The sequence below is a fragment of the Vanessa tameamea genome, chromosome Z, assembly GCF_037043105.1.
Source record: "Vanessa tameamea isolate UH-Manoa-2023 chromosome Z, ilVanTame1 primary haplotype, whole genome shotgun sequence".
Taxonomy (NCBI): Eukaryota; Metazoa; Arthropoda; class Insecta; order Lepidoptera; family Nymphalidae; genus Vanessa; species Vanessa tameamea.
In genome coordinates, this window is record NC_087341.1 from 4178336 (window position 1) to 4204735 (window position 26400).

At 30.6% G+C, this 26400-nt stretch overlaps 2 protein-coding genes across 2 annotated transcripts; both read left to right on the top strand.

Moving 5' to 3' along the window:
• Positions 1-8331: 8331 nt before the first annotated feature.
• LOC113404204 (uncharacterized) lies at positions 8332-11001 on the top strand. Its single transcript, XM_026645039.2, has 3 exons — positions 8332-8427; positions 10247-10612; positions 10679-11001. Exons 1-3 carry the CDS (start codon positions 8332-8334, stop codon positions 10967-10969), a joined length of 753 nt encoding a protein of 250 aa, XP_026500824.2. The 3' UTR covers positions 10970-11001.
• Positions 11002-13891: 2890 nt separating this feature from the next.
• LOC113404179 (uncharacterized) lies at positions 13892-20135 on the top strand. Its single transcript, XM_026645001.2, has 3 exons — positions 13892-14040; positions 19432-19505; positions 19709-20135. Exons 1-3 carry the CDS (start codon positions 14017-14019, stop codon positions 20073-20075), a joined length of 465 nt encoding a protein of 154 aa, XP_026500786.2. The 5' UTR covers positions 13892-14016; the 3' UTR covers positions 20076-20135.
• The last annotated feature ends 6265 nt before the right edge of the window (positions 20136-26400 follow it).

Sequence of the window (26400 nt, forward strand, 5' to 3'; positions counted from 1 at the left end):
GATTTCATTTACGAAGTTTATTTTATTATGCAACTTTGCGTCATAGTTTCAAATGTTTTCAATGTGCGTTCCATTTGAAATTGGATTCTGGAAATCACAGAAAACAGCTTATTTATAAAAAAAAAATTGTTTAATAGTTTTTTTTTTTAATTATTATCAGAACGAATGTTCTGTCTTATAAAGTCCCTTCAAATTATAAAACGCGTTGTGATACAAGTGTGTGCAGTAAGAAAAATATTGTTATAGTAATTTATATATTTTAAAAGTAAAAATAATATTTTTTTATACGTGGAAAGTAGTATGTTTTTCTCTCATCTCTGTGTCCTTTTAAAGTTAACACACACTTATGCACTGACACTATTTATTATTATTATTTTATAAATAGTTGTAAAGTTACGTCCTTTTTTTGCATAAGTTTATGATGGTCTCAGATGGTCTGGAAAATAACGGGAGGGTATCATTTTTATTTTCTACCTAAATTCATAGCGACGCATTTTTTTTTCTTTGTGAAATCTTTTTTTAATGTCAAACAGTAATTGTTATTTTTAACAGTGATTGATTTTCAGTATTACGGATATTTGATAAAAATTTTAACTTATCTTATAATGAATATTTATTTTCATTATTGTTTTGTATTTAAAAAACGATTTTTTATAATGATATGTGATTGGTTATTATTAATCTTTATTTTTTTTTTCTCTATACGCAATAGTTGCATAAAAAATCGAGTTTTGTCTAAATTAAAAGTTCAAATCACAAAAAGTATGTTAAGTCTAGTAATCTAAGTGAAATGAACGCTTAATATCGTTGTAAAAGTCATGTAATTTTCTATCTATATATAATACGGTAAAAGATAAAATTTAATTTTAAATTTAGAACGAATCATGTATTGTAGGTACGATCTCTTATTTATTTATTTTTATTTAAAATTGAGGTTCTGCGTTCCTCTGACACGATATTGCAAATAATTATTTTTCTAAAATTGTACGAATACAAATTAATTATTTTCTGCAGCTTTTTCATCTAATTCCTCAATAAACCTTCCGTGTAACGCTTTATTCAAACACTAAAATATACAGAACAGCTTGTAACAAAAAAAAAAAAAAGAAAAGAAATATTTTTTTATTAATATTACATCTGTGTCCGTTACGAACGTGATCTTCCAATATTTCAAATCTCCCGAATATTGAATTCCATTATTTTAGGTGATAGGTACATATGTATTCCGGATGATTACTGATAGTGATTTAAGTTTTAGTTAATTTTAGTTTTAGTAGACGATTACTTTTTGAATTTAAATGTAATATCCTCAATTGTCATGTTTCTGTATAAATTTGGGCGTGATAATTCGTTTAAGTGGAAGTGAACAAATTGCCGTTGAATCGATCAAATATTGTCCATTGTGTAACTTAGCGGGTAATCAGTGTAAGATTAGTTAAATATATACTAAGTTGCACCCTAAATTATTAATAGACGAAACGACGACTTCGTTATAAAATATTTATTATTCGCCCTGTGAACTTTTTCATTAAACTAAGACGCACCTTTACATCTTAATGAGCAATAACGTTGAACTATTTATGAAAAATTAAAAATTGCAATCGGCATAATCAATCATCATTTGAACAACCTGTATCATCTTAAATATCAATATTTGTATGATTAAATGTAATCAATTTATTATATTACTTATGAAATATTTTTTTCTTAAATGTTGTTTAGTTGATGTTTAGTTAGACATTCATTCATCTCTTTCTCTCATTATTGATTTGAAATTCGAAAGAAGGAGATAGCGTTGCTTGACTAATTTACGTCAAAGCAGCAATTTTTATTAATCTTGATTTATTTCAGTTGATTGACAGCCGTGAACTAGATGTGTAAAACTATTTAATTAATAACGGTGAGGTAGGCTACACTCTACATTAGACACGAACGCAGTAAGTTTAGCCGCACATGATATATAAAAAATGTAATTCATACGTTGCTATTAAATCATCAGAATGAAATGTACCTTTGTCACACGTAGGCCTTTCTCCGTGATACTATGACCCGGTTATTAGTTGTAGACATCGCGGCGGTGTCTTCGCGAATTAATTCACAGCGTTCATAACTTGAAAGAGATAACTTCATAATATAAGGAACTTATTAGCGTTACATCCGATATATTACGTATACATGACTCATTCGGTTAAGGTTAGCTGTCTTAAACGGCTCCGGTTCAGCTTAGAAAAAAATATTTTTATAGTGTTGTTTTTAACGCGTATCGGGACCTTGAAATAGTTTTCTTAGTAAGCGTTTATTTAAGATTTATAAGCGATTCAATAGTGAAGGCAATAAAATTAATTTAATTACGTACGCTTTCGTATCGTTTTGAATGAAAACTTTTGACGTTAAGTGCTGTTATATTATAAGTAGGACGGCGTTATATTATAAGTAGGACGGCGGTATTTCATAACATTATTAGGTATAGTCAACAACGTAAGAATTTAAACGAAAGTCATACTAGGGCGTAGGTTATTATTCCGTATAGCGTACATTTGTAAATTAATAATAGGAAATCGTATAAAATAATATATACTTAAAACGAAAAAAATATATTGAAGTTGCTCGATTCAATTTGAAAAATCTAAACACACGATATACAATGAAATAGTACCATAGCGTGCCTAGAGTATTTTACAAATAATTTACAACAATATGAATGATGATATTTTCATCTCAGTATTGCAACTGGATCACACTCAGTGCCTATGTATTGTTATAAATGTCTTATCAAAATGAACGATTACTTTATGATTTATATTCATTCATTTATTTTCTATATATATTTAAATGTATTAATTTGAAGTAATATTCGATGTACTAAGACTTATTTTCACAGGTGCTTTTTTGTGTATTTTTTCGTTTGTATTATTATTGTATTTGATACAAGTGTTTGTTGTCGACTTGTTATTGATGAGAATAAACGATACGATCATTGTTGTTTTCACGTAGATTTGCTAGCGAATTAAATGTGTTCGATTTAATAGATCTAATGATTAACAAGTTTTGCATATATTTGGTACAATATTATAGATGTAAGTACATGTATGTTACATTCTTCACACGCAAATATATACAGTTTGAAATAATATAAAATTATTATACTCTATGAAGTTTTCCACAATAATAATATACTTAAAAATATGTATGAACAAATGTGTGTATTTGTTTTTTTTTTTTATTTCGAATGGCAACAAGAAGTCCTTAACCGTACCAATGCTAAATGTTGATAAATGAAATCATTAGTGATGACAAGATCTCAACCAAACAATGGTTTCAATATCGAGCATGTACCATTGAGTTGAATTGAGTCGAGTTGAGTTTCAAGTCTATTGTTGCCATTTGTCATGACTTGTGCTTTAAGAAAATCTGTTTGTCTCGAACTAAGTTCTAATATCAATATGTATTTATACAAAAGTTGATTACGTTGTACACAATATTTAATGTAAATCACGGATTAAGGTAGTATTAGGCCAGGTAGTAATCCGAAGCAAAACGAATCGTTTCTCGTTTTGCATACGGATAGAAGTATTGTTTAAATGTAAGTCACAAAAAATGCACATAAGCTATGTATATGAACGAATTGAATGCCTATAACAAAACGATCGGTTAGTAACTTACATAACTATTCTTCTAATATAGAAACCTGGCATGAATAATATGACTTCGACTAAACTAATTTGATAGGACCAAACTAACCTACCAGAATTCAAGTGTTTGATATCCTTTTCCACTTAAATAAAAAAGATCGTGTCCTGTCAAGTTAAATAGAGTTCAGTGTACAACAAAATCGGTATCACTACGAACGGTCTATAGTACCGAAATCAAAAAAAAAGTTTTGCGACTTTGTTGCCAATATTGGAATATTGGACAGAAATTGGTTTTATAAATTCTGTTGATTTACATTCACCTTTCAATATTGGAATAACTGATTTGGCTCTAATCTGAATGCTCATTGATCGAGGGCAGCTGTTGACCAATTAACATTCAATAACTGCCGGTAATAAAAATATGCATACATTTATAACAACAGATTGAGGGTAATTAGTATGTATGCCTTGGAGATAATTAAAAAAATCTATGTCATCCTAAACTAATGATAAGTTTAATATTCTAATTAATGTGCCTGATATTTTTTCTTAGTCCATTTAATAATCTGTGGTCGATCACACGTGACCCGTAAGCTATGATTATAGATAAATTTAATATTGTTAACTTTCCATAGAGCTCCAATGATTAATATTATGCCTTACCCATATATAGTTATAATCTGTGGACAATGCGTTTTGAATGAACGATTGAATTTTATAATTGTATCGAATAAACTTTTTTTTTATACTTTTTTCAGTCAATTGTACTTTTTTAACTTTTTTTTTAAGGTGCAACTTAAAAAAGGAACAATTTATTACGAATGAAAGGCACGATTTATTTTATACAATAATTTTCATTGCATACATATGTATCGGTGATCTTTATCTGATTTGACAAAAAATTTAAACATTGTGAACATAAGTATATCAATAATACTAACAATATCAATAGCCACATTATATTTTAATAGAGAACAATTCAGTTTATTGTTGTAGAATAATTATAATATGTCTGCTATTTATTCGAAGTTACAGTGGAATAAGTCTGTATTGTATTCTAGGAACGTTAGCTAATTAGTGAATTTGTTAATTAGAATGTAATTGTACAAGTTACCTTGTTAATATTGCCTTCGATACGTTGGTGTATAATAACCTTTTTTTTAATAAACGGGCCTTGCGGGTAAACGTTCGTTAGTCACGATTCAATCTTCACTAAAATGGCAATACTCGTCTTGGATCTAATGATGATGTCTGATGTTTGCAACTCGCTGAGACTGCTGCGTGTGAATTGAGTTTGTGATTTAAATATATATATTTTAAGTCTATAATTAATAGTCCTTAAAAATGAGCTGGTATTGCTTCTTTATTCGGATGTTCAAGCTTAATCTACAAACGTCATCCTACTCTTCGGCTTCGGCCTAAAAACACCGAACGTCTGGTTCAAGTCGTTTGTCGTTTTTAGCGACGCAAAAAATACTCCGCCGGGTAAAGTTAAGGTACTCTATAATGTTTTTTCTATGAGTAAACATTATAATATAATCAGTAACGAGCTAAGAGATCTACTCGTTAGTACTGTACTACAACTTTTTGAAGCACGCATCACGTTTTGACCAAATATTAAAGTGTAAACGGCAGTTTTTAGTTTTGCAAGAGTAACGTGCGATTTTATTAGCAAATTATGTAATTAAACCGATATAAAGTAATAAATCATTTTCTTTTAAACAGAACTGTTATTACTTATGTATCAAATACTTAAACATAGTTTATCTTTAGACATTTCGGTGAACTTGAAATCTACGATGTAAAATTTTTGGAATGTCAGTCATACTTTTGTCAGCATTCCCTGAAATGTGAACGGACCGAATTTGTCTGTATCTCCTTTACTTGTTAATAATTTAAAACATATTGTATAACATTAGTTCGTCCAAAGAATTACATATTATCATCATTTGATAATTTTATATCAATCGGATTAGCAGATTTTGCACGATCCAGAAATGCAAAGAAATAAAGAAACCCTTTTAAATATTATTTCATTGTGCTCAATAAATCGTTAAGTAAAATCTCATACGTCTACTATTACACAGCGGTTTTATTTTTTGAAATAAACAAGATATGGCCGTAAAACTACCCGAGCAGAGTTGAGGCAAGTGGTTAACGTAATCAAATGCTAGCTAGTACATTACTGGTACTGTGTTAAGCTAGTTTTTGATCACAATCCCTAGATCCGTGGCGACTATTGTATGCTTTAAATGCAATTAAGTCTTCATTTACAATTGCTGACTAACGTGAGTGTTACGCCCTTTTAGTAATATGAGGCCGTCAACGGAAATGTGACCATCGTACTTAACGTTTAGTAGTTTATCGTAATATCGATTTTTGATGTAATGTTTAGAGATTTGTATTTTTACAGATTTGACACATTGAATTATGACATAAGGTGTTGATAGTTAATTGTTATTGATTCAATCGTTATTGATATCCGATATAAGCTTAGTGTAGTTCCAATATACTCCAAAATGATTATCGACTGTTTTATCATATGTAATTAAATAACATTAGCAATTTTAAGAAAAAAATGGTTTTAACACAGAAAAATAAACTTAAATCGTCGTATGGTACTTTTGAACGACGCTTGGAACGAAGTTTCTTTCGCTAAATATTAATTTAGGGAAAATGAAACAAATTAACGGTACCAAATGTTTTACGTTTGAGAGCAGTTAAATCAATGAACGCGATAAACTCAAAATCTACCAAACGGACTGTCATACGGTTTTCACCAATGGATTTATGAGAAAGGTTTAGGTATAATGAGTTAAGGTTTCGTGTACATCTTTATGAGCCGAGATGGCCCAGTGGTTAGAACGCGTGCACCTTAACCGATGATATCGGGTTCAAACCCAGACAGGCACCACTGAATTTTCATGTGCTTAATTTGTGTTTATAATTCATCTCGTGCTCGGCGGTTAAGCGAAACCTGCATGTGTCTAATTTCAACGAAATTCTGCCACATGTGTATTCCACCAACCCGCATTGGAGCAGCGTAGTGGAATATGCTCCATACCTTCTCCTCAAAGGGAGAGGAGGCCTTAGCCCAGCAGTGGGAAATTTACAGGCTGTTTATGTTTTATGTTATTTATGTACATCTTTAATAAGATGATGATGTTGTTTATGTCGGAAAAAACCTGGGAGCAACTGGAAGCTTTACCTACGTGCGCCGCGTAAACCAAAGGAGTTATATATTCTACTCGTGCGTAGCCAGGACGGGAGCTAGTGAAAAATAAATATCTGGACAACTGATATTAATTATAATTAATAAGCGCAAAGAATATATAAATATAGTTGTTGTACAAGTCACAAGTCTATACAGCAATATTATAATTATACAGAGACGGTTAGAGTTTTATACTCATTTCTGCCTAGCTCTCATGCGCCAATTTCTGGAGCGTTACATGCGTTAAGGAACTTCGCTCTAAAGCGGTAATTTAAATTTGGAAACCATTCTGACAATTTAAAACTTAAATAAAATCGATTTTGGAACCCACTTGCTATTCACAATCAAGTATTCGAACTTATAATATAAAAAGTCGTCAAAGTAAAATTGAATTTGGAACCAACTTTATTCCAAAAAAATATTTGATCTTATATTTAAAACTTAGAAAAATAAAATTGAATTTGGAACTAAAATAAAGTAACCAGTGTAAGAACGACAATCGAATTACAAATGAAACGGTTAATGATTGGGGCACAATTCCCAATAATGTTTCGGGACTATCGATTAAAGAACTCGACTATTAGACCAAAAGATAGTTTCATTACACTTCCGTTGACGTTCTGAATTATCTGACTGTTTTATATAAGTATTATTGTTTCTGTAATAATAGTATTCCAGTAGATGTAGAATAAAAATCGATGGATTCGAACATCGCCGTTAAATATTATTTATCATTAGGCTACGTCACTATATTTAAGAATAATATTTGGTCACAAGAAATTTAACGTTTTTTTTTTTTCACTGAATACGATCTTAATGGAATTAGAATTTAAGTAAATTGGTCTGAGCAACAAATTATCTAGACATTTATATGTAAAAATATAGTAAGCAAATGTATATTTTATCTATTATACTATTTAACATAATATATAAATATCTTTTTGTTTTGTGGGTGCTTACTTAAACAAGAAATAAATAAATTAAAAATTAAAAATGAATTTCATTTAAAATTTATTAAATATTTTTATCAGATTACAGCACGTGTTTATGTTTTTATTTTTTATATTTATGTTCCAATTTTTTTATGTAACACTAAGTACGACTGACTCAAAGATTATCAAAATGTGTTACACTGTTTCAGTTTGCGGTATTTATATTTTCTTTCTGATAATACGTTCAAAAATAAAGATAATATTTAATTAAGAAAGATAACGAAGACCGCTGGCACATCTGAGAAAGAGCAATAACTTGTCTTTTCATAAACTTTTAATTCTAATGGTATTCGGCGGTGAAGGAAAACAACATAAGAAAACCTGCATTTGTTGATAAAATATACATAAAATAATTAAAATATAATAACTCAAGTTGCATATATTTTGATGCTTTAGAAGCAGCGTTTGACATTATAGAGAACGAAAATATTTTAACTAAGAACACGTTTGTAGTTTTTAAATATTAATCTGCCATTATTTATTTTGTATCCAGATGAATAAACCGTATGGTTCACCCTCGACGCATAATAATTATCATATATTAGAATATTCCCGAGGACCTTGCGTGTGCATCAAGGCTGGAACGAAGGTGCGGATTTTAGTTATGGTTGTTCTTAAATATGCTTAAAAGCGACGTCGAGAAAGTTCTCTCTGGGAGTGCGTATGTCACGCATGACAGGCAGAATATGCATTGTTTTTGCATGTAGTAAATATATCCAAAGCAATTATAAAAATATCGTTTCAGGAATGATAAAAAATAGATATACTTGGCTGAATTTTAATGTCAATACGATTCTATCCAGCATATTTTAGTTCAATACTCGAATGGTCAGCATTTGGTTGATTAATAAATTATCTCATAACAAATAATCTCGCCGACCCGTTCACGTTTTGCTGCCTTAAAGAAGTACAAAAATTATTTACTTTCGTATAAACAATTACAAAAGATTACACCTAAATAGACAAGAATATATTTTTAAAGTTTCTTTAAGTTATCCAACAATTAATCGCAACATTGTAATCTTTTGTCAGTACGAATAAGATTTTCTATTTTTTAAATAGTTAGTGTATCTCCACAGTCGTGCTGCCCGTGCCGTTGGTAAGTATATCCTATTTAAAATTCTATATATATTGTTTCAGTATGTCTACACTTTTTTATATTGTAAGGCACACAGCCTAAATTTTTGGATTGAAAATTGCTAGTAAAAAGTTTGCATTGAACTCTACGACTTCTTCATTGACTCGGAGTCTTTGTGGAGTAGTGTACCTTGGTGTTATTAGTCTTCGAGGTTATTAGTTTCTGGATTCCTCAGTTCTTCTAAATGTTATTAGGCAGGCTTATCCATAATCGGGACATCTCCATTATGGATCGCCATTTTTAAATTGTACCATTTTTCCCCTTTTCACGAGCGTTCCCAATGCGTCTTCGCTATTTTCATTGTAAAATATGGTGATTTTCGTATTGTACAATATTGCAACCAGCGTGCAGTTGTAGCTTTCTTGTGACACATTGCTGGTGATGATTATGTCTCATAATCAGTGTGTTGCTGTTTATGGCATTTCAGGGCGTGATTTTAGTAAGAAACGAGAAGTATCGTGGGACACCCTATTGGAATTATATTGCTTTCGCTATAAATATATTATGAATATATACTATAAATATATAATTAAATAAATTAATAATGTTTGAAAATAATGAAATGATAATAAATATAATCGTTAAAGTCAGACAGTTCACTCTACTTAAGGCGGGTAAAAGAATTTCGTTCTGAAAACTGACTTATCTTCCGTCCACTCTTATGATGCTTATGTTTTCTTTATGGCATTAACATTCTTAGGATTCGAACGAAGATCTTGAGTCGAGAGCCATCCTACCGCTTTGAAAAGGGAACAGTTCTTATTGAAACACTGCAGAAGGAACGAGACTTCAAGCGCAGAATTCAAATCTCCCTTCCAAAACGATTTTCTTTTAATACCTTCAAATCTACTACAATAATTTAGTCGATTAGAGTAAAAAGTGAATTTTGGAACCTATCGGTTTTCTACTATGTCCAATTAATAATGACAGAACATCCTTTTAATTTGAACCAATATACGGGACCTTTAAATTAATTAGTTAACAAAACACGGAAAGTTGGTTTTATTTCAACAGACGTAGACGTTTTAAACTTGAAACTATTAGTATGTTAATAGGGTCCGAGAAATCGAAAATGACTTTAAATTGAAGGCCGTACCACTTATAAATTATTTCAAATAGAGTTGGACCAAAAAACATCTGATTAGGTAAATAGGTGTATATTATCTGTTAAAAAATACGGGGATAATTGTATTTTCGAAATACTCTTAAATTTAATAAGAATAGTATTTAACTATAAATATAAAAAAAATGAATATACAAATACTATCAGGAATGCTTTAGAACCTACAATAGTATATTTGTTTTAGTAGGAAATATATTAGGGTCTTCATTTCCTAAAAAAGTTGGTTCGTATGAGAAAGTAGCAAAAGTAAAAATTACTTTTCTTGAATTAGCATACTGTTATGTCAATTGCATTGAAAGCAACTTGCTAGAGCGCAGTGGTCAGCTTGTTAATGGTAGCACAGGTGACGTAAATGGAAAGTCTTGCGTTGTGGAACATCGTCAGGTCAGATTGCGGTTAGGCTTAGCCACGTTCCCCGCCAAGGTAACCGAGTGCCAAATCGACCTGTCACATTTCGTTACGCAACGAGCACCATTAAATAAGCTCACTTCATTTACATCTTCAACCGTTATGGTACGTAACTTGTCCTCTTTATTATTTTTTATTTGAAAGTTTTCTTTTAAACATATTTCATTGCAGCTGTTGCTACGCGCGACTTGCATGTTGTTTGTTGTGGCGGCATCTATGGGTCGACCGTACGATCCAGAAGATGGAGAAATCAAGAGCGTCCTGCCATCTAGTGGCGAGTTTGAAGCGTTTTATCCGCGGCAAGCGCATGGGATACCGAACGGTAGTTCAAGACCTGCGCATGGCCATGGAAGTTTCTATAAGCACCGCAATCCGGCGCTAGTAGACGTGAAAAATGCGGCCGCGTACGGCTTCCGATTCGACGGCATGAGAAGATTCAACTTTGATGATGACGAAGAATGATTCGTTTTTAAGGAGAAAAATATATCATTATATTTTACAATATAAAATCATCCATTTATTTAACCTTCTCCTACTTGATTTTCTTTTCTATTTATTTTCATTTTATAAATTCTATTTCATGATATTTATTTTAATCATATATTCGATAAAGTAACGGTTTATTTCTATATTATCTATTTTACGTATCAATGAAAGTCTCTTAAACAACGACTATCCGTTGATATAATCTTTATTTATGAAATTCAATAATAGAAAATAATAAAAATATTACTACTTAAACAGATACAATAGAGCGTAAAGTAAATTACTTATTATATAATTACTAAGAATTAGTGTAATACTAAATCATATTTTTTTATAAAACACGCCAATGAGCAAATAGCACCTGATAGCAAGTGGTCACCATCGCCAATAATTTTTGACATTGGCACCGTAAGAAATAATAACCATTCCTTACGACACCAATGCACCACCAATCTTGGAAATTAAGATATACTATATATGTTTTGTATCTGTAGTTACTCTGATTCACTCGATAGATAAGCAAATTTCAGATAGATCTATGGGATGGAATTGATTTAAAAGTCTTTATGAAGTCTTATTAACATCTGAAATTAAAATAATATATCGTAAAAAAAGTATTATACAAAAATGTACGCATCTCAACGGAGGAATGAGTTATTATGAAAAATGGAGATTTAACAATTTTCTCAAGATGATGGAAATTGCACAAGGCTTTTTTGGTCGACAATTTATCTCGGTTCATTTGCATTTCCAAATGTATTTAATGACTGGACTATAAAACTTTTATACATATTTTATTAAATTTATTTATTAATCTTTCCTTAATACATAAAATAAATTATAACTTATTACACTCATAATAAAATCTCTTTTAATATAAGTTTTTATAAACCTTTTCACAAGCGTTTCACGAAACGAATAAGTAAAGTTACAAAATGGTTAGTAGGAAATTAAAAAAAAAACATGTGCCTAATTGATTGAAAGCAATAAATAATAAAATGAAAGTCAAAATAAATTCCAACATGTCTCTGAGTACCGAACAGCATCCAATTTGAATTCAAATATCTTAGAATCAGCATGCTAAGCCATGAGAGAATGGTCTTAATGTGCATTGAGTAGCATTTATCAGAACCGTTGAAATTTTAATCGTTTTCCCATGCAAAGCAGATGTGTAAGTAGACTTGGTTATTATGTTGTTAGTCTTATTTCGAGCGCTAAGAATGTCATCATAACTGTAAAAGGAACTTTTGGTGCCTTAACGGCTGGTTTCCTCGCTTATCTCATCAGAGACGGGTCATTCGTTACTTTTGATAGCACTTATATATCATAGAGGACGCTGTCGTTAATGACCATTATTTGTTATCTAGGAAGACGGACGGACAGTTTAAGTGAATTCATGGAATAAAAGCGGTCACAATGGCTCATTTTTATGCTGTAAACCTCTCTCTTTAGGCTATTAAAATTTATAATGTGTGTTCTTTTCTGAAAGTATTTTCAATGTTTCATATTTTAACTGTATCGTTGATAGAATCGATAGAGCCGATATGGCAGCGGTTTGAATGTTTGAGTCTTAGCGGAGAATACGACTTCAAATCCGGGCATGCAGAACTTTCATGTGCTTAATTTGTTTTAGGAAAACAGTCATTCAAGATCGTGAAGTAAGCTGCAGGTGAAATATAATAAAAATCTGCCATATGCGTATTCAGTAACCCGCATTTTTGTAGCTTAGTGGCCTGGTGGAACTTCAAACTTTCTCCTTTGCGAGAAGGACGGCTTTGCCCAGCAAAGGGCCATTTACAAGCCGTTATCACTTCTACCACATACACTAGACTGAATATCGTTGATCGTGTCTTAAGGCTAGCATCGCAAGGTTCGATACAAATAATTTGGAGTTCCCCTTAAAAAATACTAAAAATATTGCAACCATAATTAATGTTCCAAATGTTCTTTTTTTTATTAAAAATGATTGTCAACTAAATATTATGTTCTGATTCGTGCTATTCCCAGCACTATCGTAAAAAAAAAACAACACAAAGTGTAACATCGAATCGAAGTAAACAACACTGAGAAACAATATTAGTAATTAAACAACGATCAATAAATATCTCTTCTATATAAAAATATATTTTACAGAAAAAGCTTAAGTGTTTGTAACAATTTAAGTTATCATCATAAATATACACTACGATTTACGTTCTTTAAAATTTATCTTTTATTTTTTATTTTTTAATTTTTACAAACAAATGCACACGGATATTCGATACATTCAAAGCTGTTTCTAACAAAAATCAACCCACCCACGTTAATATTCCATACGATTGAAACTCAATCCGAATCCTACAATCCCGAGACAGCGGAAATGAACATAAAAAAGTAATGAAGACCCTCAGTAAAATATCAATCAAAGGTAATTAAGAATCTACGGGACCGATGGAAATTTTTTGTTGTTGCATTGTAAATGTTGACGCTGCACCCATTTAGGATTTCACGCGTCGAAAAACTTGACGAGTCATGAATCCGTTTGAGCATCGCGACTTGTAATAGAGCCGTCTCGATTCGACACGATCGTCGGCAACATCCTTCCCATGCCATTACGAGAGCACCAGACCGAGCGCCGGTGGAGCCTTTCCCTTCGCCCCATGTCCCAAACACTTAGCCAGTTCCATAAAAAAGTGTGAAATTATCTTAAGTGGCCAGTGTCTAAGAAACTCCTTTTTAAATTCGGGCGAATATAACGGTACGTTCTAAGTAAAGATAGGAGTGTAGATAAGTTAATAAGATTATTATTATACTTCATGCTCGGGCCGGGGACCGGCTTTTTAGGGTCGGAATGTTTCTGAAATCGTGTATAAAAAACGACTGGTCCCAGGGGATCGGTCATTCCGCGGTTGGATTGGGTGCGCGCATCTCCGTTCTGATACGAGTGGGACTTTTTATAAGCCTTCCTTTAGTCATTTTTGTTGTCTTTAGTTATTGGTGCGGGAGGGCTCAGCGTGTCCTAGTTATCAAGCAAATCGAGTGCAATGTATTCGCACAGGAAGACATCGGTAAGTTCTTATGGTGATTCCAAATGTCTATCTATAAATCTATTGTTACGTTGCGAGTTCCACTTTATATATATTTTTTAATTTGTTTTGATTTTTATAATTATATATATTATTTGTAAATATATAATGAAAATTAAAAAAAAGTCATTAGACCACAAAATATAATATAATTTTATTTGGTTTAAATTTTTTTAAGCCGAATTTAATACAATCTTAGCGTAAGAATATGGTCAGATTAAAAAAAAAAAAGAAATCTATATCAAACAAATGAAAAATCTTGGTGACTTTACCGACAAACAAATCAAATCCTTGTATAAGCTTGTCAATCTTTAGTGTTTACTTTTCCATTATCGATAATCTATTGTTAGCCGAAATTTCAATTTACATGCTGGTACCGTTGCGATGAATGAGACGATAGGAGCGTCAAGTCATTGTTGTTTCGAATCATGCCTTTTGTTAACACTTTCATTGTGACAGCTGCCGACACCAATGTAGTAACGAATAAGTCAACAGTACATCAAATATCTTTAGAATGTTATTAAAATGAATTCTTCTTACATAGATAATTTTGTTTCATTGTACTAAATCATATAACATATTTATAAACTGCATATGTTAAATACGTTGATGTATTCTTCTGGAAGAACAAAATCGAATCTGAGCACAGAACTCGATCAACAAATGCTAGACAGTGATATGTGATATTGACTAATAATAATTATTATAGATATAATATTTAAAGAATGAAATAATCAAATCGAAGAGAATTTGTACAGGTATAGTAATTTGATAATATTAACGCATAGGTGATGTTTGTATAATATTCACATTGATTATTATTTATAATGAACTAGCCGAACCTGTGACTTTACCCGCCCAAAATTATTTAGCTCACAAACCATCCTCATTTTAACAACGAGGGTTGAATTAACAAAATTGCCTATGTCCACCCTGGGACTCGAATTATCTCCATAGCAATTTTCATCTCATCAAGCGTAAAGGTGTAGCAGACAGAGTTACTTTCGCATTTATAATACTAATATAGATATTTATTGCCATCAACGACTCCCGCTCTCTAAAATAACGACAAAAATGTGATATTTTCATCAAGACGTCACGACCGGTTATTGAACTTACTATGTGCACTGATTTCAGCAAGAACTGCGCTATAATTTGAGCTAGTATTTTAAAAACTATTTTTTTTTATGTTAACTCTTAGTAATTTATATTGAATATAATGATTATTATATGAATTGAAAATCATATATTTTTTTAATATTTTATGAAAGTAGAAACACGCTAAACTCGGAATTTGTTGACTTAAAATTAACTATAGAACTTTACGCCACGAACGTGTTAAACTAATGAAATAGTGCGGAGTATATTATACATTAAAAAAATCACTAAAAATCTATATCGCCTTTAGTGTTGCTCACATTTCTGTTTTTATTTTTTTTTTATTTGTGTTACATTTAACATTGTCATATGTTATGCGGTACAAAACAAAAAAAATATATAATGATAATACATCTCGTCCAATTCTACTTCTTACACGCGTGCATTAAAACAGAAAAAGTAAAAATCAATTAAATTTTAGAATGTACCACTTCTTATGTAACTCGATGTACAATTATGTTATTGAACGCCTTTTTTTACTCTACTGCAGACACAGCTTCGTTTTGTTATAACAATAATGTAATATTTAATTTAAAAGTTAACATTACTTTAAATTAACGTTCGGCGAGTGAGCGTCCTACTTTATTAAAAATAAAATAACTGACTGACAATCTACGCACAGACTACACCGGTGTCTAATAGGATGAAACGCACGGGATTTGAGCACATGAAAAATTTATACATGCTTGGGTTCTATTCCACAATAATCGAATTTGCGATACTAGTTCAATTAAAGTATTATTGCATATTATTAGCAAGCTGTGTATCACAGCTACTTAAATAATATTATGTACTAAACATTCCCCGAATCGCGTTGCAACTACTATTTTATCTTTTATGTACATATTAGATTAGTAGTTTTTCTTTTTTCAATTAGGCATTACACAAAAAAACGTCTCCTGCTTTTATATTATAGAAAGATACATTTTTAAATGTTAGTTACCGAAAAATGATCATTCAAAATAAACTAACTGTAATAAAAGTTTGTTTTTATTAAGTTTTTTTTTTAAATCTGCCGGAAAGTCTAAGTTCTTGCTTATACAATTTGAATAAAAAAAATCTTTAATTTAATGAAAAGTAAAGACGGACTTATTATTATATGTTAATTAATCACTTATTAAGAAGGACTATTCTAAATATAGCAAATCACGTTCTGAGATTTCACGATCGAGTTCTAAACACAGTTCAGAGTATTTTCTTACAGAATAAAAGCCCAGAGCAAATGTTCTCTATAAAAACGAATTCATCTCAAAGTGAATATTACAAAAATGTACGTAACTTATCATTTCAGAATTAGTTTGTTTTTAACCAGACAGTGATTAACTCGAGGCATCCATACGTCTGTCCGCGCTTCGTAATTACTGCGTTTATTTCAAGGATTAATTATCGCATTTTATATAATAATATGGAATCATTAATCATTGGACAACGAATTCAAACTTTTCTTTTAATATTTAACTTGGACGAATACCCTGCGGCGATACTGGTGTAGAAATATAACTACTTTATGAGTTAATTTTAATAGATTATTTTAATATGAAGCAATTTATTCATGTTAATAAGTAACGACGATAATTATAAATATAGTCAGATGGTTTAGTAAAGATAACATCATCATTATCTTTAGGAAACTAATGGGCTTAGTTTAATGAATATTTGTAACTTGTATGTGGGTAATATGATTTACTAAACCATACTGTACAATAGTTATTACAAGTTTATAAATACATGTAATGAATATAAACATAAATATTTTAATATTTACTAATGCTAGATAACATTTTATTTTTAGTGTAGGGGATTGTTTATACAATAATTACAACATATTATTCTATAAGGTTGAAAAATATATCTAAGTTATATTGTGAATTGCAATGCGAAGTTTTCGTCAAACGTTTATTTTATGTGTTTTTCTAATAACTAGCATAGAACATAATTAGTGAATCAATGTATTGACCTCCAGCCTCATTGGGATACAACATATTTTATTATACAAACTAAGAAAACTGCAGCAGTGTTATAGATGACCTTATTATATATTTAAATAGTAATTTTATTTATACACACAGCAAAATAATTGTCTCTGAGCATGACTGCAGAATATTATGGACGAATTTAGTAACACAATTATACGTATATATAAATGGACAGAAGCGTCAAACATTCATTAGTTAACTCAATTAATATTGGAATATTAACATGATTTGTATACAAAATAAATCAAAATTAGCTTAAATTTTTTTTATTATTTAGACTCCCAAAAATTTCTAGGCTAGATAATTAACCAAGTTAAAATGGTCATTCGGTATTATTTTGAAACGTTTAGTGTAAATTAAATCTACTATCGATTCGAATTGTATGATTTTTGAAAAGTTGTCAACGATGAAACTAAACAGTAGTACATTTTTTTGTTTTGTTTACCAGTAAACGTTGTAACAATTGTGTCTCCTTAATCACTAGATTTATTTTAGAATCTAATTATAACAATTCTAACAATTCAATTCTGTTATTTAAAGTTAATTTCTGACCCATATGGGTAATGATAATTGTGTAATGAGCCTTATCTCGTAATGTTTTTAAAAAAATAGGATTTAGATGAAATACAATGCGAATTTAAAATAACAAATTTGTTTATTCTTATTCTTATAATACTTCTTTTGAAATGGTATAATAAGTTTGTTCATTAGCTGCTGTATATGAAAATATCTTCTAAATGAAAAACAAAACTACGAAGTACTAGTACAAATATTTGCTTCCGCTATTTGTTTGTAATTTGCAATAATTGCTATCAGCAACTTAGCAATTAACCAATATATTACAAAACAATCTGACTGACTTTTCGAAAACAATTTTAGATACTCAAAAACAATATTGCCGTGATTTAAGTTTTTATTATAAATTGTGGTTTGTGGTCTATTTCGGACTATAAATTGACTAACGATTGCACGTTGTGACGAAGTATATTTTTGTTTAAAAAATAAATAAATAAAAGAGGACTGACTGTTAGATTGAGAAGATAATTAAATTAATTCGCTCAATACTTATTCCCTTTACGATAAAGTAGAAGTCGTTGAATTTTATTCAATTCTAGCGCCTTTATTAATAAAGATGATAATATTTATTTATTTATTATTATATAAATATAATGTATACCTATAATATTATTTATAAATATATTAGTATCGATACAGTGTCAGTCAGATAACCTGTGCCAAAAAACATATATTAACATGTTAATATTATATTACATTATATAACACGTTAAATATTTACTTTATGTGTACAAATTTCTAACAGTATAATTAGTGAACCTTATACATATAACGGTTCATAGTGAAGAACGAAAACGTTATATCTAAGGCGTTATATGTGTTTTTTCCATAAGACAGGGCTCCAATTATACTAACAAATAGCTTTTCGCAATCGAACTTGGATCGAAAAAGCGTATCATTATCGTTAAAAATTAGTGGAATTTGGAGACGAACGGGGTCTTCAATCTAGGTAGATTCGGAAATAATAGCAATAATAAAATAATCATAATAATTTATTAGACAATAAACTAACCTATAATAACTCTGTTCTTCTGTAGCATTGTAAACGAAACATAAACGTAACGTAAACCTATACGAAATATTATAACTATATTCTTTGAAGAACAAGGTTAAGCAAAGCTTTTGAAAACTACCTATAAATTATTTTGCGAAGGATCGGAATTAATTAGTCGACTATTTCCGAAAACCTTGCTTGTATTTGTATATCTATAAAATATATTATTAATCTCTTTGAAGTTATATTAAAAAAAAATAATAATAACGAAATGTTAAGTTCAAATTTTGTACATAGTTTGATGAAATGATCGTAATTTTAATATAAGTCGTTCGTTATAGATAGAAAGCAACAAACCACGCATTGCAGTCACTTCTTTTTGTAATAATGGTTAACTTTCGAACTATTTCTTTATCACTAACGATTTCGCTTTCTTCTACTAACATTACAATAATCGACCGATATTAATGTACTCATATAAATCAAATTATAACAGGGATGTGTTTAATCTCATGTGTAATTATATCATACGTTATTATTGGGAAAATATTACCGCAACTGCGAAATTAATATTTATAGTATTTCAATTATTATTTAAGCTTACAACCAATGTAAACTATTTACTTCTAGATTTACACAATTATTTATATACAAAATCTGTCTTTACAGATGAGCATCGTTCTGAGTTTGGTGCTAATAGCTTCTACGGAGGGGTTCTTCTTAAAATGGGGTTCAGATTCCGGGTAGGTGAAACAGTACCTACTTTATAGATAAACTACTTTATAAGTTAAATTTGTTTACTAATTTTAGAATAAAGCATTTGCGAAATTTTTGTATTGCTTGCGAGAATGTGTTGCGAATGTTTAATATTTATATCACGATTCGATCGTATCAGTAGTTAATAGATGTTATATTTATTTGCTAAATATAATACCGTTTGTTACAGAAGTCAGTCCTCTCAGAAGTCTTGGGTGCAACCGATGTCGCCGTACAGATATCAATACATGTACCCGTATGAGTCTAGAAAAATATACCAAGTACAACAACAACAGTACGCTCAACCCGATATGCAGATGCAACAAAACATGGCTCCGATACCTATCAGCGTGCCCGCCGGAGCAAGTCTCACGCCAGTTTCTCTCCAACACGTACAGCTCGTGCCCTGCATGTGCCCAGTGGCGCCTGAAGAAGCGGACAAACTACAAGAGCAAGCTGGCTCCGGTCCGTACGTCGCGCAGACTTACTCGCAAGCTTATTCCATCCCACAGCAAATGACGGTCGCAGACGCTCCGAAAACGACCAATAAACAGTAACATTATACAATATCCCACCAATGATTCTGATTCGTGTGTTTATGTAATAATTTATTTCACTTCTCTATTTATATTTACATAAGACTGATAGATTAAGATGGTCGTGTAATTTCGGAAATAAATACTTTAAAAAAATATATCATACCTTTTATTTTTAATGAATTAAATGTGCCTTTACAGTTTTTACAAATACTTCTTAATCAAGAATAAATAATAACTAGGAATACATTAACGAAACGGTGTTTTTTTTCGACCTATTTAAGTGTTTTTTATTTTCATAACAAAATTTACATTTCTCAAAATAATGAAGTTCGGGTACTAACAGACTTGAAGTGTTTTTTTTTATATCTGTGGTGCGCGTAAGCCGTTTTTTTGCACGAACGCGGCGGCCACTCGAGCCAGGAAGTTACCTCACCACTTTCATTGTGTTCTAGATATCAATCGAAATACGAACGCCGCGCGTAATAAACGTAAGAATCACCTATAATGCTACGAGAAGAGAATTTCTGTTTACGTTCAAGATCATTGCTAATATTATGTGTTTACTACAGGTTAGTATTTATATGATATTCTGTCAAATTCCCAGAATGCTCAGATTTCATATGCGAAATTATTGGCTATTATATGATTTATACGAATAAGAGATCAAAAAATATGGAATAAATTAATTAAAAAAACATATAATTAATTCATAAATTATCCATTTTTACCGTACAGTATACACATGACACACGTCCACACAGAGAAGCGCCGAAGTAGATATAAATAAGTTTAGTTTGCTTACAAGGCAGTTGACAACGGCTAAATATATGCCATCGACCTATTCAAAAAGGAGAAATATTTACATTCAACAAATCCATTAACAATTAATCGTTATAATTTATTTCCTATTTTTTTACCCCTGGTCAGTTGCCTACACTGCCTCATGGATAAAATGCTATGCCCTGCCTTCACTTACATACTTGTCTTTGACTTGTTTTGTTTGTTGATATAAACGAGATGTCTAATAAATGAAAATGGTTATTGAATAACGTTTGCTGTATCCATTTATTGACAGTTGTAATACAAACCCTTCTCTTAAAATATCAATTTGAATCCGAAATATTGTACCATAACATTATTTAGATTATAAAATAACCGACGAAAAATTCCCGATTGTGTTCCTTCAAAGAATAATCGATCGTTTTTTTATAACGCAGACATCTAATTGTATGGAAGGAAAATGTCGGTCTTTTTTATTTTCAATCATATACAATTAATATTATTTAACACTTAAATAATAAAAAAGAAAAATATAATGAGAAAATAGGGAACATTTTTGCAATAATAATAAAAACAAATATTTATTAATTTTTCTAATTTATTATCGCTCAAACTTCAAATTCTTAAACTTCATTTTCAGAAAATACGTTAATATAATTTGGCCCATATCCACTCGTGAACAAACAAATAACCTAATTTTCAATGCGAATATTAAACATTCGGAAACTGTTGCCGTTATTACGCGAAATATCAAAACTTTTTCAAAACTAGGGAAAATAATAAGAAGGGAAACATTAGCCACTGAAAAGTATCTAAAATTATATTACAAACCTTTATTTAACGATTCGTATAAAAGTCTTACTATAATTTTACTTTTATATATGATTTAATGTGTTAAATTTCATTCAGGTGGTTAATAAGACATGCATTTGAGAATAATTAATAGCAAGTGTGCATCCGACGTTCTGTCTAAGGAGGTTATTTTAAGTTGTGTTTTTATGTTGGTCATAATATTCATTAACATCAAATATTAACATTTAAACTGTAATTTAAATTTTTTTTCTTACGCATCATTTGGTATAATTTTTAATTAATTGCACGTTTTATTGAACTGGACTGTATACGATCGCCGTAATAGCAATTAAGTTCCACAATTGATTTTATTTCCTTAACAAGCAATAGTTTAATGAGTTTCTTTGGTTTCTTGCATAAACATGTAATAAAATGATAAAATTATTGAAAAAATACAGCCGTTTAATTTATTTTTAAATGTTTTTTTTACGATATTAGTTCATGTGCTCCGTATAACGAGTGTTTACAAGTTATATATAATGCCTAAATAACTTTTATTTTTATATTTGGACTTAATCAGTTGGTCATTGACTGTTAAATAGATAAAAGATAAACTCAAGATATACCTTTACAGAGCCGAGATGGCCCAGTGGTAAGAACGCGTGCATCTTAACCGATGATTTCGGGTTCAAACCCAGGCAGGCACCACTGAGTTTTCATGTGCTTAATTTGTGTTTATAATTCATCTCGTGCTCGGCGGTGAAGGAAAACATCGTGAGGAAACCTGCATGTGTCTAATTTCAACGAAATTCTGCCACATGTGTATTCCACCAACCCGCATTGGAGCAGCGTGGTGGAATATGCTCCATACCTTCTCCTCAACGGGAGAGGAGGACTTAGCCCAGCAGTGGGAAATTTACAGGCTGATTATGTATGTTTTATGTATGTATACCTTTACTGGTACCTTTTTGATATTGTTCTTCATTTAAGTTATATCATAATCTTTTTATCGTATGATCTATCTTCCATACATTTTTTAATTCTTGTCATCGTCGGAGGTCATCCTCAGTTTACTCATTCAAATGATCTTTCATATAAGTTTGTGTTTAAGAAGAGGGCTTCTCTTAGTAAGTTGTCATCTAGATCAATTGATTTCGTTAATTTATTTACAATCGTGAAATTGTGTCATTATAATTTAATAAATATACATAATCATGATGAGCAAAGTTCGCATCCGCAAATCACCATGAAAATCGAATGTTCCACGTCGAAAACTATCAAAATAAATTACAAAACAACAATGACATCAATATTATCTTCGATTACGGCAACATTTCATTCAATCGAACGATTAATTCTAGAAAGATCTAGTCTTTTATTTAAATCGTTGTGGGAAATATTTTCTAATGGGGGATGGGTGGCTCTGGATCTGCGTATAGCATTCGCGTGGCATATATATAAGTATTAACAATTGCATCGGCTTTCATTATCGGTTCGTCTTCACGTGCAGCAACATTGCATCGTATATATAAAATCCGTATCGATTCCCGTGGTATTGCGTCGCGAGATTTTCACTGTTTTTCGACGTCACCAGTGCTTTCCATTACATTGTTTAGAAACAATAGCTACGACTATGGACTGTCGTTCGGTGGTATGTTCGTATGGTTTTTTACGTGTTAATAATATGTCTTCCATTGATACTCGATGTAATCAATTAGTGTAATTATTAACTTTCGGTTTTCATTTTGCATACATACTTTTTCATTTCTCTTGTTAACGGCATACAGATTTTGCGGTTATTTTTACGGTTATTGAAGGTCGTTCGGGATTATAGACCGTAGGGATAACGTATACAATCAGAGTTTTACATGAGTAGAATTATCTGGAAACAGAATTGAGGACTTTTGAATTACTTTGTGTTTTATGTTTAAAATATTTTAGGCGATATTAATTTCAAACTTTACGTGATCGTATTTATTGGGATTCATTTGATTATCGATTTCATTAAGGCGTATTTGTTTTACTTTAAATTTTTGAATAATTTATTTTTGCTAATTGTTCGTGAAGATTCAGCAAGCGAGCGTGCAACTTAAATGACGCTTAAAATTTCGCTCGAATTAAAACAACGATCTTAAAGCGAAAAACAAACAGGATTGATTATATATAACATTGTGATTCGTAATGTTTGATTACGATTTTACAATATATCTTTAGTAGTTTCAATTCAAAATTAACTTAACTAGAAATATAATGATATATATATTTATAGTAATTTATGTCTACGTTATAGTCAAACAATGGATCGTGTTTTAATCATATTTACTTAATCAGTTTTTATTATTTGCAGCTACTTTTCTGCTTGGCTGTGTTTCTAGCAATACTTCTTACAAGCGTAGAAGGGTAAGTGCAGTAAGGAACGTTATTTATTATTTATAATTTATTTCTTTATGAGATCGGTAAATGGACAGAGCGGTTTGTATTGTCTAACGACTGAAATACTGTGAACGTTGTAAGACATTCTGTAGTATATTTAGTATTAGCATTGCACCCGTGCGAATCCGGGGCGGATCGCTAGTGTATTTATAAATATTAATTTATATTTGAATAAATTTAATTTTTACTTAATACATTGATTCAATAATCACTCATTTTGATGTAAGGAAAAATATGTTAAATACATTTTCAATTAAAATAACATACGTGTTAAGTTTGATTGCCACAAAACCCTAGATGGCCCGGGGTTAAAAATATTTAAATAGGACCACCACCACTGTCTTTTCATGATATTAATCTCCTTGTTTATGTCTTGGTTGTGAATGAAATAATAATGAGAAAATCGGTATGTGCCTCGTGACATTCCGAAACATGTATCTCCAGCCGCAGTGAAGTATCGTGCTTGATCTCCAATTATTCGGCCTTCGCCTGTTACTTTAAATATTTTTTCTAAGGTATACTTGATATCACATCAATATACATACGAAAATAATAGTCAATTACCTTTATATAAAATTTGTATGTAATCTTTTAGCCTTTTTAGTATATGTCTGTATAGAAATAGAAAAAGACCTGTAGTGAATATTAATTTCTAACAAGTCTAATTAAAAATAAACCATCGATCGATCGTCATTAACTTAAATTCGGCCAATTTGTAAGCCTCTTTTCATTTTGTCGGTAATTTTGACAAATATAATTTAAATTTGTACCCCCTTAATAATGTACATTGTATAGCTGTTGTCTCGTTTCATACTGCGTTGTCTTCTTACTAATGTATTTTTTTTTATAACTGCATTATATATTGCTGACTAATAAAAAATACGATACCTACATTTCGAAAGGTGTTAAACAAAATATATTTGCAGCTAATTTAGTCCTATAAATAGGATCACATCCCAAATTTGGTGGTGTGGTAGTGATTTATTCCAATTTTAAATATTTTACTGAAAACTCCCAGTTTCCAAGTAAAAAGTACAGTTGTCGTGTAAGGTATGGAGTTTCGTTTATCAAATTATCGATAAACCTACACAATCAGTGAACCAGTCCTTAAAAAGTGAGGTCATCGAACTTATACGCCAAAAAAAAAAACGCCACAATAATAAACCCCGATTACAATTTCGTGTCTAAAATGCGAAGTCAATGTTGTAAAGGAAATGTAGTTACACACGTTATGTCGGAAGGTATAAAATAAACAAATTATAAAACAGGTCAGCCATTTATGTAAAATCGGATATGATCTGTATAGTTTTTAGTATTTATTATAAAGAGATTTTGTCATTGTACCACTAAATATGTTCACACAAAAAATAGTCGAATTGTGTACTAGAATAATGGAAGAACTTCGACCGAATGCTCTCTAATGTAATGCATAGTAAAACTATTTATTTATTTGGTTTGAAGGTTTGAGCAAGGTTAGAGATATCTTTGCAAAATAACCAACAATATAACAACAAATTCCTCGCGTTCATGACTTGTCGCTTAATCCTGAATGAAATTTGTAATGTACTTGACCTATACGTCAAGTTTAAAACTTACAGCATGCGAAAGAAGACACGGTCGGCTGCTAGTCTGATATAAAAGGAACAAAGACGATAGAAATCGCCTCTGCTTCAACTGAATACATACAAGCATTTAGGCTACAATTTGGTCGATTACGCCGTGCTTACTCAGGTCGGTGTAAATCCTAGACAATTTCGTAACAAGGAAAACTTATATTCAGTGGCATGTGACGGAAATATTTACTTTTCTTCGCCAATATGTGTATTTACACACACAGTAGGCCGACTCGCAGCCATTGTTATTAGTTTTTATTGTATATTATTTTCATAATTAAGTGATTCGCATGTATTCGCATACTCGTAATAGAATTATCACGCATTTACAAATGAAATTATTACATAAGTAATATTGTAGAACGTATTTTGTTTGTTGTTATATTTAACATAATATAAATTATTTACAAGAAAACATTCGCTTTTAAAATAGGTATATCCAACAGAGCAGAAGTTTACTTCTTTTATTTGACACAGATTTAAATAAGTCTCTTCGAGTATTTGAAACAGGTTTATATATACAAGCATTAAGATTATCAAAAATCGACTACCTTAAGCAAAAATACGAAATAATTAATAACCGAGAAGTACCGACAAAATGAATTTTGTGGTTTTTTTTTCAAACAATTTTTGTTTACAATGTATTTATTTTTATATTAGTATTTAAAATGGCCTGGAAATAATGGTTTTATTCCCATGGTGGTTATCATCTATAAAGTCATTAG